At 41.2% G+C, this 20,832-nt stretch overlaps 1 protein-coding gene and 1 long non-coding RNA gene across 12 annotated transcripts in view; one reads left to right on the top strand and one right to left on the bottom strand.

Annotated features, from left to right (window-relative positions):
* The window catches only part of PLEKHA7 (pleckstrin homology domain containing A7), a 310,525-nt gene that overhangs the window by 162,188 nt on the left and 127,505 nt on the right, over nt 1-20,832 (top strand). For all 11 annotated transcript variants that reach the window (XM_039533620.1, XM_039533619.1, XM_039533618.1 and 8 more), the window contains one exon: nt 10,662-10,745. In XM_039533620.1, the coding sequence (XP_039389554.1) occupies nt 10,662-10,745 (84 nt within the window). The remainder of the gene's footprint in view (nt 1-10,661; nt 10,746-20,832) is intronic.
* LOC120402989 lies at nt 285-3,996 on the bottom strand. The gene is made up of 3 exons (XR_005597405.1): nt 3,878-3,996; nt 2,154-2,274; nt 285-1,319 (listed from the first exon to the last, which is right to left on the bottom strand). It is a non-coding gene; the product is annotated as an uncharacterized LOC120402989 (long non-coding RNA).

Genomic DNA, 20,832 nt, shown 5'->3' with positions numbered 1-20,832 from the left:
TTATCAGCTTCATATTTTAGATTGGCCCCATGGGAATTATGATGCATTGTTTAAAATTCACAAAAAGCTTTCTATCAAGTAGTGATTAAAATGAATGTATTATTTGATGATTTTAGATTCACCGATGTTTGACACAATACAAAACCTTTGAAGGAACAGAAGGCTGATTGAAAAGAATTTTTGCTTCCCTTTTTTGGCTCCCTTCATGTTTTTATATAGTCCCGTTATAGGTGGTTTTAATTGTAACAAAATAAAATTAACATTGAATTTTTATGGAAGTGCACTTGATTTGCAACAATGTTGTATAAACAGATTGTAGCTAACATGGAGCTGCTGTGTAATCCAAAAATATGGATAAATAATTAGATGAAAACTTTGCTAAGTTACATGCAGTAAGTTACTGTATAGATATTTTGGGTTATTACTTTCCTGTATGAATGCATTAGCTTAACACAATAGGGAGCTGTTGGCAAAACAAGGAAAAAGGCAAGACAGAGGCTCCCAAATAAGAGCATCCGGGCACACACTTGAAAGACAATATGAAAAGCTGTTAAATTAAAGCCTTATTTTGCCAGTGCTGGGAGTTGAGTTGAAAGGGACACTAGGTGGTTAAAAGGACTGTATGGAGAGAAAGAGGGAGTATGAGGGTGCAGTTCATGGTGGCACAAACTGAGATGAGAGACAGGTCCTGCAGGAGTGTCTGAATGCAAATGGAAGCTTTCCCCAGCTTCCAGGGAATGGTAAACGCTAGGAAAAGACAGGCAAGTGTACAGACTATTTTGAGATCTGTTTCTTTGGTTCTAAATACAATACTTTGCTTTAAGAAGACTTTCTGGTGGACACCACTGTTATGGCTCCTAGCGGGAAGAGGATTGTGGATACTTGAACTGAAGTCAGGCCTGCTCAGATAATCATGGTTAGCACCTGGGTACTATAGCCTGTGGTGGTGATCTGCTAAGCTCAGCCCTAGAAAGCCCAGTCCTTGGCACTACACAGCCCAAGATCTTATCTGAAAGTGGAAGAACCTTATGATTCCACATTGAGAGGTGATGACACAAATCCTGAAACAGCCCTGCATCCTGAGTCCCAGAAGTCCAAGTCAGCTGGCATGGGCCAGCCACGGGTGCTTAGCTGCTGTGTAGACACTTTCTCCCACTTTCAGCTGGCACTGGCCAGCCATGGGTGCCTCGTTGATGTGTAGACATACTCTTAAAGACCAGGAGGGGTCAGAGGTGCAGTTATCCCAGTAGCTGTGACTCGTATATTAAAGTAATTTTGGTACATCTTGGGTATTTCTTCATTGTAGGTTCTGGTACTCTCTGGAAGATGAAAACGAATAGTCTATATAGTTCAAAACTGTGAAGTTTTGGTTTTAATGGACGACTGTTTTTAACAATTTTGCATAGACTTACCACTCCCGTAGATAGATGTACCCTAGTATTAGTATCATTCTCACAGACAAAAGCTTGATATGTACCTATCAAAAATGACACAATCTATTTTATATTTTTGTATATTTTTATATGAAACTTTTAAATCAGTTTTTCTAAATACAGTAGAACCTCACCTCCGGAATAGAGGTTGTTCGTAACTCTGAAAAAAATGTTACGGTTCTTTCAAAAGTTTACAACTGAACATTGACTTAATACAACTTTGAAACTTTACTATGTAGAGGGAAAATGCTGCTTTTAATCATTTTAATTTAAATGAAACAAGCACAGAAACAGTTTCTGTACCTTGTCAAATCTTTTTAATCTTTGTTTTTTTAGTAATTTACATTTAACATTGTACTGTATTTACTCCCCCACCCCACTTCCCCACTTCATCTCTGCTGCTGCCTGATTGTGTATTTCCGGTTCCAAATGAGGTGTGTGGTTGACTGGTCAGTTTGTAACTCTGGTGTTCGTAACAGTTAGCTCCCTTTCAGAATAAATGTAAAAAGCACCTGAGCTCCTTTATGGAATAGATAGCTGAAACAATAGGGGCTTTGCCCAGAACAAACCCATGTGCAAGGCTGGAGGAGTAGTTGAATCAAGGGCCTGGTCTACACTGGGGGGATTAGGGGGAGAGAATCAATCTAAGATATGCAACTTCAGTTACGAGAATAGCGTAGCTGAAGTCGACGTATCTTAGATCGACTTAGATTGACTTACTTTGCGTTCTTGCAGCGCAGGATTGACGGCCGCTGCTCCCCCGTCGACTCTGCTTCCGCCTCTCGCCCTGGTGGAGTTCTGGAGTCAACGGGGAGTACGTTCGGGAATCGATGCATCACATCTAGATGAGATGCGATGCATCAATCCCCGATAGATCGATCACTACCCACCAGTCATACTCAAGGAGTTCTTTAGGGGCTAATAAAATGCAGGGGCAGGGGAGTGACTGGATTTTGGAACTTTGTCTCTGTGGGTGTGAGACTGAAATACCTGAGAAAAAGTAGAAAGTCAAGGAGACAGCAGAACAAATACTGAGAGTGTGACCCTGGGAAAAAGCCGAGAGAGAGCTTTTTGGGAAGAGTGCTGACTGTGAGAGGAGAAACTGTCTCCTGTTTGATTCATCCTGCGTTCAGGTAAACAGGACTTTGTATATTCTTAATAAGTAAACAAGGCTGCATAAAAGAAATATGTGACCTCAATTTCTCCTCCTAATGGAAACAACCTGCTAGACCAGGGGTGGCCAACCTGTGGCTTCGGATCCGCATGCGGCTCTAAAGAGGTTAATATGCGGCTCCTTACCTAGGCACTGATTCAGAGGCTGGAGCTATAGATGTTAACTTTCCAATGTACTGGGGGTGCTCACTGCTCAACCCCCTGCTCTGCCTCAAGCCCTGCCCCCACTCCACCCCTTCCCCAAGGCCCCTACCCCTTCCCCTGAGCCTTGCGTGCCCTTGCTCCTCCCCTCTCCCCCCCCCATAGCCTCCTGCGAACGTGAAAGAGCTGATTGCGGTGGGCAGGGGGAGGGGGGAATAGGCGCTGATTGGGGCTGGGGAGTGGATGGGGAGCTGCTGATGTACTCTTTGGCAATGTACATTGGTAAATTCTGGCTCCTTCTCAGGCTCAGGTTGGCCACCTCTGTGCTAGACCTTGAATTTTGGCTAACCAGTGAGGTTAAAAAAAAAAAAAAGTAACAGTATCAACAGTAGACTTATAAAGCAAGGTGTGTGTTACAGGAATGCAGTTTAGTTCACATTATCTTATGTAAAGCTCTTTTTTTTTTAAAAAATAGAATGCAAAGGGCTTTAGATAGAATTGCCATTTTGTTGATGTAGTTAATGCCCTGTTAAGTTTTTGTGTGACTTTTGGGTGCCTTTCTTTTTCTGCATAATGTGGAGTGCCTACATTACAGAACTTTGTTAGCTACATTACACACTGTCTTCCAGTTGTCCTGGGGGGTGGGAGGGTGCTCAACCCTCGCTCAGCTCCAGGCCCCTTCCCCATTCCACTCTTTCCCCCGAGCTCCCACCCCTGGATTGCCTCTTCCCATTCCCACCCCCATTCCACCCTTTCCCTCAAGGCCCCACCCCACCTCTTCCTGTCCCTGCTCCGCTCCACCTCTTTTCACCTCCTCCCCTGAGTGCACCCCATCCGTGAGGCGCTGGGAGGGAGGGAGAGGAGTTGATCAGCAGAGCCACTGGCAGGCAGGAGGCGCTGGAGGGAGAAGGGGAGCTTGGCTGTGGGTGGGTGCTAAGCACCCGCTAATTTTTTTTTCTGCGCCTGTGCTACATGATGTTCTGCCTCAAAACAGACAAACTAGGCAGTTTGTACTGTTGCTCGTGGGAAAATTTGGTCAATAGAACAGCTGAGTATGATGGGGGTGGGAAAAGATTTCCCACCATCCCATCTAGCCCCCATTGCCACATAAAGGATAGCCCTAATGTTACCTTTATTGCTGCATGGAAGAAATCTGTCTCCTGTTTCTTTCTTTGGTTTTGAAGACTCTGAAGGGATATGAATTGTTTGTTCTGGGTCTTCTCATGTCAGAAGGACGCCAATTATTTGCCCCACTGAAAAGATTTAATGGAAAATAAATATTAACAATAAATATTGCCACTTTCTGTCTGGCATTGGAATTTTAAAAAGAGCTCTTACCAGGAAGGAGTAAGACATGAATGACTAATAGATCCTGTACTACAACTTTACCATGAGATGCACTGTAAATGTAGATGGTATAAAGGATTTTTTACATAAAAACACAATCTATTGGAAAATCAAGAGGGGTGTGGGTGTGTATACATATACACACATGCTTATAAAGGGAAACTGCAAAGGACTGTAGGGTCAACAATTGAATCATGCTATACAATGTTTTTTCAAAGATGAAGTAAACTAAAAAAAAAGCCTCCAAACCAAGGACTGCAACATTGGGAGAAACTCAGCTTCCTGGATAGATGACCTGCAACCATCTAACTCATAGAATCATAGAATATCAGGGTTGGAAGCAGGGCTGGCTCTAGGTTTTTTGCCACCCCAAGCAAAAAAACCCAAAGAAAACAAACACCCCCCCCCTCTGAGAGTGCGACTGCCAAAGCAAAAACAAACAAACAAACAAACAAACCCAACAACTCTTAATGCCACTCCTGGAATTGTGCTGCCCCAAGCACGTGCTTGGTTTGCTGGTGCCTAGAGTTGGTCCTGGTTGGAAGGGACCTCAGAAGGTCATCTAGTCCAACCCCCAGCTCAAAGCGGGACCAATCCCCAACTAAATCATCCTAGCCATGGCTTTGAAAAGCCTGACCTTAAAACCTCTAAGGAAGGAGATTCCACCACCTCCCTTGGTAACCCGTTCCAGTGCTTCACCACCCTCCTAGTGAAATTTTTTTTTGTAATATCCAACCTAAACCTCCCCCACTGCAACTTGAGACCATTACTCCTTGTTCTGTCATCTGCTACCACTGAGAACAGTCTAGATCCATCCTCTTTGGAACCCCCTTTCAGGTAGTTGAAAGCAGCTATCAAATCCCCCCTCATTCTTCTCTTCTGCAGACTAAACAATCCCAGTTCCCTCAGCATCTTCTCATAAGTTATGTGCTCCAGCCCCCTACTCATTTTTGTTGCCCTCCGCTGGACTCTTTCCAATTTTTCCACATCCTTGTAGGGCTCAAAACTGGACACAGTACTCCAGATGAGGCCTCACCAGTGTCGAACAGAGGGGAATGATCACGTCCCTTGATCTTCTGGCAATGCCCATACTTATACAGCCCAAAATGTCGTTAGCCTTCTTAGCAACAAGGGTACACTGTTGGCTCATATCCAGCTTCTCGCTCACTGTAACCCCTAGATCCTTTTCTGCAGAACTGCTGCCTAGCCATTTGGTTCCTAGTCTGTAGCACAGCATGGGATTCTTCCGTCCTAAGTGTAGGACTCTGCATTTGTCCTTGTTGAACCTCATCAGATTTCTTTTGGCCCAATCTGCTAATTTGTCTAGGTCCCTCTGTATGCTATCCCTACCCTCCAGCATATCTACCACTCTTCCCAGTTTAGTGTCATCTGCAGACTTGCCGAGGGTGCAGTCCACGCCATTCTCCAGATCATTGATGAAGATATTGAACAAAACTGGCCCCAGGACTTACCCTTGGGGCACTCTGCTTGACACTGGCTTCCAACTAGACATGGAGCCATTGATCGCTACCCATTGAGCCTGACGATCTAGCCAGCTTTCTATCCATCTTATAGTCCATTCATCCAGCCCATACTTCTTTAACTTGCCGGCCAGAATACTCGGTGTTTTCAATTTGTTTTTGATCCCAGGTACGTCACACTTCTACTCCACCTGCCTACTCTGTTCTTGTGAGCCTGCAGGATAACAAAGTTGATACAAATCCTGCTCGCGGAGAGAAGATTTTGATTTGAAAAAGGCTTCAGAAGTAGAAGTTTCATTAGCTCAGGAACGCTTCAAAAGCTCAACTCATATGAGAGGAGCTGTTTTTTTTCTGCTTTCCAACTGATATAAAGAATGTGATAATTCTGAATCTGAATGTATTGAGAAATTATTACAAAAACTTAGGCAACAATTAGTAATGAAAGAGTTGTCCTCTTTTTGTACTTGTTTATTTATAATGATATTTTTAGCTGTTTTTCTCAGATAATAAAATTAGGAAATACAGATTAGTAAGATGTATTTATGTGCAAATAAAACTATTTACCTGTGATTTATCAGTGCCTGAGGTAACTTAATTATTTCCATTTTACAGATGGGAAAATAGAAGTGCACTGAAGCAGAGTGATATGTTTGAGATCAAACAGATGAGTGCAGCCAAATCACTCAGCCCTCAGTGCTGTGCTCTAATGACTGGGTCACATGGCATGTTGAATTCAGTTCTGTGAAGTATAAATTGGAAATGCCTTCTCCTTATGATGCTGAAATTTATGGTCAACATAAAAAAAATCATCCAGGAGAAAATATTTGAGGTTGTGTGAACTATACTATAGGAGAATATGCTAATTAAACGTTTTCAAAGCTGTTCTGTTCAGTTTTCATAGTTGTCATATTAAATTGTTTCAGCTTTCTACTTTATGGCTTAGTACTAAATGAGAGAGTTGAATGCTGGAGGATTTGTATTCATTCCCATTCTCAGACCTGTATTAGTAGATTGTGAGATTTATTGTTATTTAGGCTTCATATAAACTGATGATAGTTTCAATCCCTACTGATGAATTTTTAAAGTACAGTGTTATATAAGCACATAACTTTTTATTTTAGCCAATTAATCTTTTAAACTACAACTTCCAGAAGATTTAGGATTTATAAAAGTTTTCTTCAATTTTTGAAGTAATTTTGCACTAAATTATTTGCAGATTGTGTAATTGACCATTTTGTGGCAAATCTTTTCATTATTTTTATGAATTTTGTACTGTAGTGGTTGGTCATGATTGATCCCTTAAATTGTGCTTGGTATTGGAATTGGTTACTTGATTTGTTGAGACTAAACCATGTGGTCATGAGAGTTAGCAGAAGCCATTGTGGCTTATCTTCCTGTGTGAGAGAGAGAAGGGGGCTGTGTTTTGTGTGTTGTGAGCCAGACAGAGGAAAAAATAAATTGTTGGCAGCAACAAGTTGCCCCCTACTTGATTTATGCTTTTTGTTATGGTGAAGCTAGTTTACTGCATAGGTTTTTGTGTTACACAAAATGAATAGGTAAAAAATACTTTAATTTCACCCAGTCTAAGTCTTTTCATAAGGGATATTTCAAAGGTGCACAATCTCTGGTATCAAAATATTATATTGATGTGTACTCTCATACAAGGTGCCAACACTATTCCTTCAGTTTTATATTGGGGGGAAATGCACATGGTTGTAGTGATTGATTAAGACAATATCTTGTGTGTGGCAGCCACATTAATGGAATCTTTCTTAATCTACTTACCCACCTGGTTTTGTTGCTTGTTGGAGTCAGTTAGACTCAATGTATCAGTACATTTATAAGTGGGATCCTTGCGATGGCACAGAATAAATGTATGATGCTCTTTTAATTTGTAAAGCACAGGAAATCAGTAACCTTTCAAGAGCTTTCAAAATAGCATGATTAACTTGTTGCAGAATGGTGTACAAGAGTGGTATATTTTCAAAAGATGGGAGAGAGGTTCTTTAGTATTTGAGAATAAAGTTCAAAACCAGCCTCAGATGGTTGCTGTTGTTTTTCTTAAATGTTTTTGTCTTAACTGGTTTTTAGATCTGGTACGACTTAGAAAGTTTGTGCATTACTTAAATTGTCCACGAATAAAAGTAGCAGGAGGGTTTCACTTCTATTGAAGTTTTACTGTTGTCTTTGAATTCCAGTCAGAACAGGCTCTTTTACTTGCAACATGCTTGAAAAATATTAATCCAAGTAGCAGAGGGGCATGTAGTGATAGGGTTGGAGAAGAATTAAATCACATGGAGAGAGATGGAGGGAGCCGCAGAACCTGATGGCATTTAGCTATCATGTATAGCTTGTTCTGACTTGCAGTCCTTGTATTCTATGGACCTGATGAGGCAAAAACAGCTACATTTATACCTTTGAGGCCCACAGAAACCACTATTTTTCTTGGCCGTATGCTATTGACCATGGTATGATGTCTGTTCTTGTATTCGGACCCTAAATATTTTTAGAGTAGTTATATAAAAAGTGTCACTTTGTCTTATTTGCCAGTGTAAAATTAATGCCTTAAATGTAGGTAATACAGTTCTTGAAATAGCTCAAATAGGTTGTGAAGAAACTTTTGAAACTCAAAATGTCTATTGTAAGAGGAGAAAAGACTGTTATACCTCCTTTCCCATCTGTTATAGTCTATTGCTAAATCATACTTCCCAAAACTCAGCTAGTGTTGGTAATATATTTTACAAGAATGAGTCAATCAGGCTGGGGCAGAAATTAATGTTTGTATACACTCTCTACAGCTAAAATGACCACAACAATACACATTTTAAAATGTTACACACACACACACACACACACACACACACACACACACACACACACACACACACACACACACACACACACACACACACACACACACACACACACTAAAGAGGTTTCAAAAAGAGCTTTGCATATGAAGTAGGTTCCAACCTTAGGGTTATTTTGGCTGTCCTCCTTGGTGCTGAGAGAATATAAATCTGGTCTCAAGGTTAACTTTGTTTTCTGAATGGTTCTGGATTAGTTCCAGTATATAGTTTTTCACTTCTAGGTCAAATCTACCCTGGATTTATGACTGAAAGTGAGTATGTGAAGGCTGTTTTGTTTAGGATTGTGAAATGTGTTGGTGGGTTCAGTACATTTCCTAGTGAGAAAGTGATGACATCACAAAATCTTGGCATCTTTGTTGGCAGCCTTAGCAGAAGTATCAAAGATTGAAAAAGCATGAAGACTTGACCTAGAAGGAATACTTAAAGCATTTGAAGAGAGTGTTAAAACTGCTTGGACCATATGAAGAAAATAGAATTTGGCTGCTGCTGCTGTGTTTGTTCAAATTTTAAAAATACATCTATAGATACCCACTCAGTACTTTGCGTGCATATCCCATAAATCACAAATTACGACATAACGAGACAAAAGCTGACTAAGAAAAATATCCCCTTCAACCCACACTTTCCTCAACAGCTTTAACAAAGCTGTAGGTTTCTCCCTTTATTGTACCCCTGGAAGATGTCAATTGTGATGTTCATCTTTACAGACCTAGCAGTAGCATGGCATGCTAGAAAAAAGGTGGAGAATTTACGATATGAACAGCTTCTTCTCCTGACTCTCTCTTTGTCTAACTAGGAACCAGATCTTGGGAGCAGTTAGGGTAAGAATTGAGAACAGACTATCGCTCTTGAATACTCACTAGTTCAGGTTTCTCCTGTTGTTCTTGTATTTATATTTCAACATTATAATTTTTTTGTTGTTTTATTTTCAAGCTGTCACTTTGTATGGAAGGCCTGCTGTTGTCTTTATGGAAATTAGGAAGCTTTTTGTTGTGCAGATTTGATAGGTACCTTCTAGCTTGCATAAATTCCATTTCTATCTATTTTGGGGGCATCCTGGGATAACAGAAAACTGGGTGCCTCAAACCCTAGAATACCAGATGGCTAGGCATCATGGGAGAAGAAAATAAAATTCCTTTTTTTTTAAAAAAAGAAATGTTGCAAAGACATCTAGTATGCATTTTTAGCTCATACAGATGTTAATAATTTAATAGGTTTACATTTTCATTTTTTTGCATTACTGTATTTGATTCCTGTATAAAATTATTTTATATTAATGCTTTATTTTTGGTCGGATTTATGTGGCATTTTGAATGCTGTGCAGTTAAATACCATTAAATAAAAATATGAAAAATACACAGTTTAAGTAACTGACCTTTGGTTTATATCTATTAAAAATTAGATTAACAGATTTTGCAAATGAATTTCTTTGGAACACAGAGGCTACCTAAAGACATTGCAGTTGACCCTTACTGTTCCTTTGAAACAATAACATTGAAAAATTGTTTTCAGTTTTTCTTGATGACTTAACATTTTTTTTTGCTGTAAAAGACTTGAACTCTGCATAAGGCTTCAGAAAATGTTTGCTAGGTATAAAAAACTTTTATTAGAGCATGTACATTGCATGACAGAATCCAAACTGAGATGGTGACTGAAATTAGATATTTTTTTCTATGCCAATTTGCCTACCACAAGAATATTAGGCAAACTTTAAGATATGAATTTCTATTACATAACAATAACAACAAAAAGCTTATGGCAAATTGTGCTGCACTTCCTACAAGAGTTTCACTAAATGAACATATTAAAAATTCAAAAGTTCCTAGTAGGTTTCTAAATTATTGAATCTATGGCCATATCATATTGTGAGAGCTTCACAGAATTTAGCAAATCGGATTATGCCCTTTCTATGTTAGTGTTAAATAATTCGGTACTATTAAAATGTAAGTAGTCATAAACAGTGGCTCTCTTTTGCTGAGCATTGCAATCTGAGCTCTTCAAAATATGAGTTTGGTTAGCATTTAGTGCAGTGGGCCACTTGCAGATCCACAAGCCTGTGAAAAAGTAATTGAAAACATTTGTCCTAAAATCCATGACTGAAATATGATTAATCTTTGGGTAGCAACAATAAACTATTAGTAGAAATAAATAATTTTTTTTTAAAACTAATTTTCTACTAAGCTTAGCACTTAAATCACATTTTTTTTTCCTTTCAGCCATAACCAGCAGACCACAACATTTAGACATCCTGTGACAGGACAGATTTCTCCAGAAAACATTGAATTTATTTTACAAGAAGAGTAAGTAGTTTTTGATGCATTCTGAGACCTTTAAAAGTAACTTCTTACATATTGTATTATCATAATTACTTTAACATTTCTCATTATGTAGAAGTGATATTACACAGATACAGAGGATGCACTTAAAAACATTCTGGTTTTTCTTCCCGTGTTGGTCCCTGTGTGTTTTCCACAGGTGGGTATGCATGCGTGCCATGCATCTGAGTCCAGAGATTTTTAGTAAGCAGTGTCCATTGACCCCCACCCACGCAATTGCCCTCCTGGTGTTCCGGACCAAAGGCCTAAGATGCAGTGCAGGCTGACACCTCTCTAGTTACTTCTGACTGCCACATGCTGTGAGTCAGAATCTTCTATGTTGGCAGATTTCTCTAGCTTTCTTATTGGCTTGTAAATATATATTGTGAATAGCTTTAATATTTAGCATAGTTAAAGTTTAGTATAGCATAGGTAGCTTAATTTATCCCCTTTCAGGGAGTCCCTCTTTGCGGACTGGGACTATGCCTAGAATCCTGGGGTTCAAGAATTGTTATTTTGCCCTCACTCCTCTCTGTGGGGGACAAAGAGTAATGCTGCCTCTACTGTCTGGGTGAAATACATATCTCGGCGCAGTGCAGTATATGCCTCTCATTTCCCCTGTGACGCTCATGAGCTTCAGTTGAGAAAACACCTTATGGAAAAGGCTATGAGACCTCACTCTGATCTAGGCCCTTTTACATCATCCTCAAATGATAAGGAGCACCCCTCCAAGTATGAGTTTTGGACTGTAGCCTGAAGCTTCTGAGTCCAAGGAATCATCATCCAGGGCTTCACCCAAGAGTAAGGAGTGATCCTATCCAGGTCTGCTTCTAAAAGAAGAGACCCCTCTCCAATTCCATCCAGGTTGAGAGAGCCTTTGTGCATGGATCGTAAGGGTTGAGGACTGCGTAAGACTCCTGGGCAGGATGATAAAGCACATAGGATTCATTGACTTTGACTCTTTTTTTCAGTAAAAGACCAACACCCACCAGTCCATCTAAGAGTGGTAGACATGATTCTTTGACAGTACTGGGCTACCCTTCTAAGGACTGACTGTCCACCCTCAACATTTTGGGACATATTGGAATCATCTGTCCCAACCACCAGAATGCACCAAACACCAGGACATGCAGACACTTATGTCTCGCAAGAGAATATCTTCCTCCTTTATCCTCAGTCTCCTCTCCTTTTGGGCCTGGTTCTCCTGAGAGACATTGACAACATGGGAACCCTTAAATAGGAATAGCAGCAAAGAGTCCTGTGGCACCTTATAGACTAACAGACGTTTTGGAGCATGAGCTTTCGTGGGTGAATACCCACTTCGTCGAATGCATGACACATGCATCTGATGAAGTGGGTATTCACCCACAAAAGCTCATGCTCCAAAACGTCTGTTAGTCTATAAGGTGCCACAGGACTCTTTGCTGCTTTTATAGATCCAGACTAACACGGCTACCCCTCTGATACTTAGGTGGGAATGTTCACCCTCTGGCACCGACGTCCACACTGGTATAATGAGAGCAAGTCTCCTACTGGGATGAGTGAGACACTCCAGCTAATCCATAATCCCCTTGCAGAGAGATGAGTCCTGATGGAGTCAAGGAGATCCAGACACCCTCCTCCCAGATATGACTATCTTAGGGACTGTTAGTACCTGATGCCATGGGGTCCTCCTCAACCAGTCGACTCTTTGTACTGGCTATCCTGGGGCCTGTGGGATAGTCCACAAGTCTTACTGCACCTGTTCCACACAGAATTTATCAGATCGATCAGAGTATGAAGAAGAGAAAATCGATCTAGATCCACAGGCACCAATGAGGATCTAATCATCTTCACTAAACTAAGTGATCACCATCTCCACTGGACAACCATAGGCAGTACCAAGAGCTCCTGCAAAGGATAGCAAATGACCTCCAGATCCCACTGGAAGTAGTAGTCCAAGATACCCAGCATCAGGTCCTTGACATCCTGCAGCCAATGAGTACCAGCAAAATGGCTCTCCCAGTAAATGAGGGCATCATGGAACCAGACAAGGTGGTCTGTCATACCCCACTGTCCTGCGCTCCCACATCTTAAAGAAAGGTGCTGTTTTATCCTGGCCAAAGGAGCTGAGTTCCTTTTCATTCATCCAGAGCCCAACTTGCTGGAGGTGCAGGTAGTCACAGATGGAGCAAGATTACAACACCCTAAAGCAACCTCATCTGACATGGGCTTGGAGAGGTTGTACCTTTCAGAAAGAAAGGTATTCTCCTCTACAAGCTTGCAGTTCTGTATTTCTTACTGTTGAGGTTTGTTAGTGAAATATGATTTTAATAACTACTCCAGACTGACAGACTTTGAGGACAAACTTCCCCTAGAGGACAGAGCCTAATTTCAAACCTTAATTGAGGAAGGCAGTCTAGTGGTAAAAACCTCCCTACGAGCTTCAGTGAATGCAATGGACATGGCATCAAGAGGGCTAGCCACTGGTATAGTTATGAGGTGAGTCTTCACTTCATTCTTCAGGGTTCCTGAGGGAGATGTGGAGCACCATAGAGGATTTAGCATTCAGCAAGATTCAGTGAGAAAACTGAGTCCCTACAATCGTTCAAAGACTCTAGATCAGCCCTCTACTGCCTGGGAATTTACACCGCAGCCCTGAAGAGAAAACACCAGAGGCAGGAGTATATGTCAGGACTGCCCCCTTCACAACCATTCTGTCTCCAGCTGAGCCTCCACTCAAGAAACGGAGAGTTAAAAGACCTCGATTTTCAGTCCTCTTTGCTGCTATGACCTCCACCCATTCCCATCCATCCACTAAAGGTTACTTTTGGCACCTTGGCTGAGAACCACCTGCCTTATTGATAACAATGACTTCTAGCACACCACCCCCATCTTTGGGGGCCATCTCTCACTTTTCACCCACAATTGGAACTCAATCAAAACAGACAAGTGGGTTCTAAAAATCATTCACCATGGTTTGTCCATCAAATTCCTCTCCCTCTTCTCTCCCCGCCCCCCAGTCTCCCTTCCCAGCCCTTCTCCAGAGACCACTCTCAGGAGGAGATTCTTTGCCAGGAGGCATATTTTTTTTCCCTTCAGCGAAGGGCAATAGAACAAGTACCACCTTAGTATTAGGGTGATGGTTATATTCTCCATATTTCTTAGTCCCAAAAAAGATGGCAAGTGGAGACCCATTCTGGACTTTGACAACTCAGCGTTTTTATTTGAAAGTCAAAATTCAGGATGTTTACACTAGCATTAAAGAATTCCCTCCCTACAGGAGGAAATATGGTTTGCAGCTCTTGACATAAAGGATGCCTGTTTTCATGTGGATATTCATTTATCCCTTGGAAAATGTCTCTGGTTTCTGGTAGGTCAGGAATGCTGCCAGTTCAGAGTCCTTCCCTTTAGACTAGCAATAGTGCAATGGGTATTCACAAAAATATTCTCAGTGGTGCAGCCTAAATGAGACATCATGTCTACATAGTCTTCTCATATTTGGATGACTGTCTCCTAACAAGTCATTCCAACCACAAAATCAGGTTGGCAATTTTGTTCCTGCTCCATCTTCTAGTGGTGCTGGGTGTATGCATAATCAAAGAAAAGTCCTCTTTGACCCCCCGCCACCCCAGCCCCTCGCTCCAAGAGTGTTAAGCTTTATTTGCATGACAGTGGACTCAATTTTAGCAAGAGCTTTCTTCCCAGCAGAAAGATTCCAATTAATGAGCAGATCATTTGCAATCCAAAAACTATAGTCAAAGGATGTCATTCCCTACTAGGCCACAGGACCTCATGTAATTTTGTGACACCATTCACTGGACTTCTTCTACGCTGCCTACAGGCCTGGCTCTGGTCTGTCTACTCATTAGACAAGAACCACTTGAACTCCAGAGTGACTCCAGAACTCCATAGCCTCTCTTACCTGGTGATCAAACCCAGAATGAGTACAAGTGAGAGTCCTCTATATCCCTCCTATCCCTGATGCCACCATCATAACAGATGCATCCCAGAAGGGATGGGGTGCTCTCCTGAACAACCACACAATACAGGAAACTTGGACCCAATAGAAGGACAGGCTGCATATCAACCTTCTCTAACTGCCTGACCTTTAGGGCCGCTCCTGCTCATACATTCACACAATAGCCAAATAATGTTGGACAATATCACCATGGTCCTTTTTATCTAAACAAGCAGTGTGGAGCAAGATCCCTTTCCCTTGGTCTGGAAACAGTCAGCTATAGAAATGGTGCATCAGAAACAATGTCACACTGCTAGCCACATACTTATCAGGTGTTCAGAATCTCTAGCTGACAACTTTAGCAAGCACTTTTCTGCAGAGCATGAATGGAAGGTATATGACTCTGTCCTGAGCAAGTTACTCACTCAGTGGGGAACACTGCAATAGGATCTCTTCGCAATCTGAATGAACAGAAAACTTCCCCTGTATTGGTCTCAAGCAGCTATGGGCCACGACTCCCAGAGCGATGCTTTTAGATTATCATGGGCAGATCAATTCAGATGTGCCTTTCCTTTCATCCCTCTGATACCACAGTCTTGAGAAAGATCCATTATGACATGGGCAGGGTTGTTCTCATAGCACCCAGCTGATACAGACAATTCTGGTTCCTGGGTGTTTTGAGAATGTCAACCGATCCTCTTATCAAGTTCTGCCCCTTCCCAGAACTTGTACCTCAGGAGAATGGCAAAATCAGATACCCCAATCCAGACCTACTTCACTTCACAGCCTGTTTTTGGATGGGCATCAGAACTAGAATGATCATCTTCAGAAGCCATTGGATTCATTTTCACTCAGAGCAGGAAAAATTCCATTAGGAAATGCTACCTAGCTAAAATGAAGATGCTTCTCCGCCTGGGCAAGGCACAATGAGTCTTATTCAGGATCTGCAGATATCCCCGTCATTTTAGATTATCTCCTGTCATTGGAGAACTCAGGTGTTTCCATTAGCTCATTGCAGGTCCATCTCTCAGCACTCAGTGCCTTCCTTCCTCCAGTACATGGGGGGTTCTATTTTTACCAGTCCAATAATGATTAGATTCCTAAAGGGCTTAGTCAGGACCTTCCTTCCAGTGGTCAAGCCTACACCTCAATGGGACCTCAATCTCATCCTGTCAGTATTTACCAGACCACCATTTGAATCTTTGGCCATGTGCTGTATGCCCCACCTTTCCATGAAGGTTGCATTTTTAGTTGCTATTACTTCAGCTAGAAGGGTGAGTGAGATGGGAACACTTATGGCTGACCACGGCCGGCTCTACAGTTTTCGCCACCCCAAGCAGCGCACCGAATTGCCGCCGCGGGTGGCGGGGACAGTCCGTGTGCCCTTAGGGCAGCAGGCGCATTTCCGCGGCGGCGGCAATTCCGCAGCAGCTTCTATGTTTAGCTGAAGCCGCCCCAGACAGTTAAACATAGAAGCTGCCATGGAATTGCCCTCACTGCGGAAATGCGCCTGCCGCCCTAAGGGCGCACGGACTGCCCCCGCCCTCCACGGCGGCAATTCGGCGCGCTGCTTGGGGGCAAAACAACACGGACTGCCGCCCCTTGCAGAATGCCGCCCCAAGCACCAGCTTGGATTGCTGGTTCCTGGAGCCGGCCCTGTGGCTGACACACCATACATCATTTTTCATAAGGGGAAGGTCTTCCTTTGTCTTAATCCTAAATTCCTCCCTAGCATAATTTTGGAATTCCAAGTCAATCAGCCTGTCCACTTACTGGTTTTCTTCCTAAAACCCCATGCTTCTATAGGCAAGAAAATATTTCATTCTCTGGATGTCAGACGGGCCCTGGCATTCCACCTGCAAAGGACCAAACCAATCAGAAAAACACCATTATTTGTCACTATAGCAGAAAGGTCACAAGGACAAGCAATATCTTCTCTGAAAATCTCTAAATGGATTTCCGGTTGTATTGTTGTTTGCTTCCAATTAGTGTGTGTCCCTCCCCCGGAAGGAGTAAGGGCCCACTCTGCAAGAGCACAAGCTGTCTCCACAGCATCTCTCCAGGAGATATGGACATATGCAGAACAGCTACCTGGAGCTCTATTCACACATTTACAAAGCTTTATGCTCTAGATTAGGCCTCTGCTGCAGATGCAGCTATAGGGATTGCACTTCTTCAGGCTTTACTGACTGCATCCTCACATCCCGCTCTGGTCTCAGGACTGCTTGTTAGTCACCCACATGTGGAATACACATGGCGACCAGCCTCAAATAAGAAATGGAGGTTATGTACCTGTAGCTAGAAGCTGTTTGAGATGTGTGGTCTCCGCTGTATTCCACTACCTACCCTCCTTCCCCTCTCCTTCGGATCTTTTTTGAGTTGCGATTAAAAAAAGGAACTGTAGAGGCATCGGCCCATGCTGTCTCTTATGCCCTTGGTCTGTAGTATGAGGGCGACAACTGTGGATATGCAGGCAAACAAACACTGTTTACTAAGAATCTCTGGATTCAAGTGCATTGTGTGCATGTGTGCCCATGTGTGGAATACAGATAGGGACCACCATCTTAAAGAACTTGCAGTTACAGGTGAATAACCTCCATTTTTTAGAGACAGAAAAAATTAAGTGATAATCCTCCCAAGTTTACTACTGCTAGAACCAGTACTATGCCTCTAGAATTGGAATTAACTTTCTTGAGTGTGCTGAATCTAGAAGGTAAAGCAAATGCCAAAAATACAGTACCAGCCTTAAAGGAATATGGTATAATAGTATAGTGAGAGCTACGATAGGTGAAGTTACTAAACAGTTTCCATTCTAATCTTCTATCTTCAGATATTCCTGACTTTTTGGAATATTGGGCTAATATTTTTTCATGCTTGACCTCCGCCCGAAAATTAATTCTTAAGGATAAATGTAGCCGTATAATTTTTAGACAGAGCAACAGGAAAATGGGCTTAAGTTTGAAACTTCATTTTGAAACCCTAATGAGATTTAGAAAACAGGCTGAGTCTAAAGGACATCAGTTTGGTACTTTTAAGTTAGTTCATGCTTAATATCAGCAAGTCCTTAAATCAGTTCAAACTGGTTCAAAGCTAGGTCAGTTCTGTCTCCTAGACTGACATGACCTTAATAGTTAGTTAGTTCTGAAAATGGAGAATCATTACCAGATTCCTTCTGCTTAACTTGTCTTCCTGTTCTCAAGCAAAATACCTAGCCCCTTTGTTGTTCTCCTAAATTTTGGTTTTTGGAATGTTCTTTGCAGTTTCTGATCTAAGGCCTTATACCAGCTTAAATCAATCTAAAGCCTTAGATTGCCTTCAGATACATTGTTGCAACCTGTTTGATAGTCTTATGACTTTTGCATTATGGTATCATGGCCAGTGTGCCATTGTACTAGGTGTTGTACAAACATATGACAGAGCTTGAAATCTAAGTAACGACAATATACAACAATTAGATAAAACAGATGGGGGGGAAGCACAAGCACAATACTGGTCAGGATAAAAAATGGGAGTCACAGCAAGCTAACTGCCTAACCGTTGACGAGGTTTTTTGTAACCATCATGACAGAAGTTTTAAGGACGGATTCAAAGGAGCATATTGAGATAGCATAATGAGGAGGCATGGGAGGGAACATGAAGGTGCTTATGAGAAGACTTTTTTAAATGAGCAATCAAGATTGGCATAATTAGCAGACTAGAGGTGGTAGTGACTTCTTATGATTTCTAATAAAGTATAGAGAAGAGTGGAAATGTGACACTTATCACCCCAGTATTCACACCGTATACACTATTGTAATAATCTGTGTATAAAATATGCCTTGAGGTATCATTTGAAAAAATAACTCATTGATCATTAATATACTTATTAAGAGCTATGGATATATGATAGAATTATGACTAAAGTGTGTTTAAATCAGGTAGGCCACGTTGGTTGGTAAACAGGCCTGCATCGGGCAAAGGAATATGTTTTACCCACATAGGAGTTACTGTCAAAGTACTTTGAAAGACAATGAGAACATATTTACATATTGCATAAATAGACTAGGGCTGTCAAGCAATTAAAAAAATTAATTGCGATTAATCACACTGTTAAAGAATAATGGAATACCATTTATTTAAATATTTTAGATGTTTTCTACATTTTCAAATATATTGAATACAAAGTGTACAATGTTCAATTTATATTATTTTTTATTACAAATATTTGCAGAGTAAAAAGTATTTTTCAATTCATCTAATATGAATAATGTAGTGTAATCTCTTTATTATGAAAGTTGAACTTACAAATGTAGAATTATGTACAAAAAAAACTGCATTAAAAAATAAAAGTGTAAAACTTTAGAGCCTACAAGTCCACTCAGTCCTACTTCTTGGTCAGCCATTTGCTCAGACAAACAAGTTTGTTGACATTTGCAGGAGATAATGCTGCCCGCTTCTTGTTTACAAAGTCACCTGAAAGTGACAACGGGTGTTTGCATGGCACAGTTTTTGCTGGCGTTGCAAGATATTTATGTGCCAGATGCGCTAAAGATTCATATGTCCCTTCATGCTTCAACCACCCTTCCAGAGGACATGCGTCCATGCTGATAATGGGTTCTGCTCCATAACGATCCAAAGCAATGCAGACCGACGTGTTTCTTTTCATTATCTGAGTTAGATGCCACCAGCAGAAGGCTGATTTTTCCATCACTGGTTATCCATCACTGGTACTCCATAGAATTCCTCTCCTTCCCTCCACACAAACTTCCTACCATTTGGGGGCCCCTCTCACCAACTGATTCTTCAACAGGAGGCAAACTCTCTGCTACATCAGAGAGCATCTCCCCTCTCCCCACCCCAGTACCAGGGGAGAGAGTTCTATTCCCCATAATTCCTAATCTCCAGAAAGAGCAGGGGATGGAGACCCATTCTGGATCTTTGGCAGCTCAACATCTGCATCAGAAAGCTGAAATTCAGGATGCATACACTGGCATCTATAATCCCCTCCCTTCAGGAGGTAGTGTGATACGCAATTCTCCACATGAAAGACACATATTGTCATGTGGACATTAACACAGGAAGTTCCTGCTGTCTAGGGTTGGCCTGGGTTGGCATTATCAATTCTATGTCCTTCTCTTTGGGCTTGCGTCGGTGTTCAACATGTTCAAAAATGTGTTCTTAGTGGTGGTGGTCCAGATCAGGTATGGCAACACCATAAACCCCTGGCATCTGGACAACTGACTCCTTTAGGACAGTCTCACCAAGAAGTTTTATCAGTGATACGGTCCCTTCGATGCCTTCTCATCACATTAGGGGTCTGTATAAACGAAGACAAGTCCATTTTTGTCACCCCCACAGACAATCCATTTTATAGGGACGTGGCTCGATTCTACCTCTGCACAAGCTTTTAGGGTGACCAGATCACCACACTAACATATCTGGACACATCTTCTTCTAGATTTAAATTAAAATATTTGTCTGAAATGGAATATCAGCATTTTGATGGAATTTCAGCTAAATACCTTTTTGAATCAGAATTTCAGTACAGCTCTAGTGTGAACTGTTCTGCTCCAAGCATAGCTGGGAAAAAAGATTCCATAGAAGTGACGCTTGCTGTATACATATTTGTTTTTCACAGTATTCCCAGTACAATCCCAGGAATAAAACTCTGAAATTACATTTTCTGTATGGATTTCATCTCTGAAACTGAGCATTGTGCTATTGAAGTTGGATCTTTTAAAACTATGAACTTTGTCCTAAATATATTTTAAGTACTACCTAAGTCAAAAGTACAAGCAATCTAAAAGTTCTTACTTTACTTCACCTCGAAGATCCTTTTTATATATTTGCATAGTAAGTATGGCTAAAGTTAATGAAAACGCTCCTTTTAAATGCATGAATTTAAAATCAGGACTAAAAATTTATTATGTAAAGCAGCCTAGATCCAAAAAAACATTTTGTTTTAAAACAGCTTTTATAGTGAAGCAGTGCTAAGAGCAAATATTCATAATTGTTTAAATATTTCACTTTATATTGCACTGATTTTCAAAAAGTTTTTTTTACATGCATACTAATAAGAAGCAGGTGTTTTAACAGCTGCATGTTTGAAACTGAATCTGTTGTGAACTACTGATATTTGTGTTTGTTAGATGT

The sequence above is a fragment of the Mauremys reevesii genome, linkage group 4, assembly GCF_016161935.1.
Source record: "Mauremys reevesii isolate NIE-2019 linkage group 4, ASM1616193v1, whole genome shotgun sequence".
Lineage (NCBI taxonomy): Eukaryota > Metazoa > Chordata > Testudines > Geoemydidae > Mauremys > Mauremys reevesii.
This window is presented reverse-complemented; position numbering and strand designations above follow the sequence as displayed.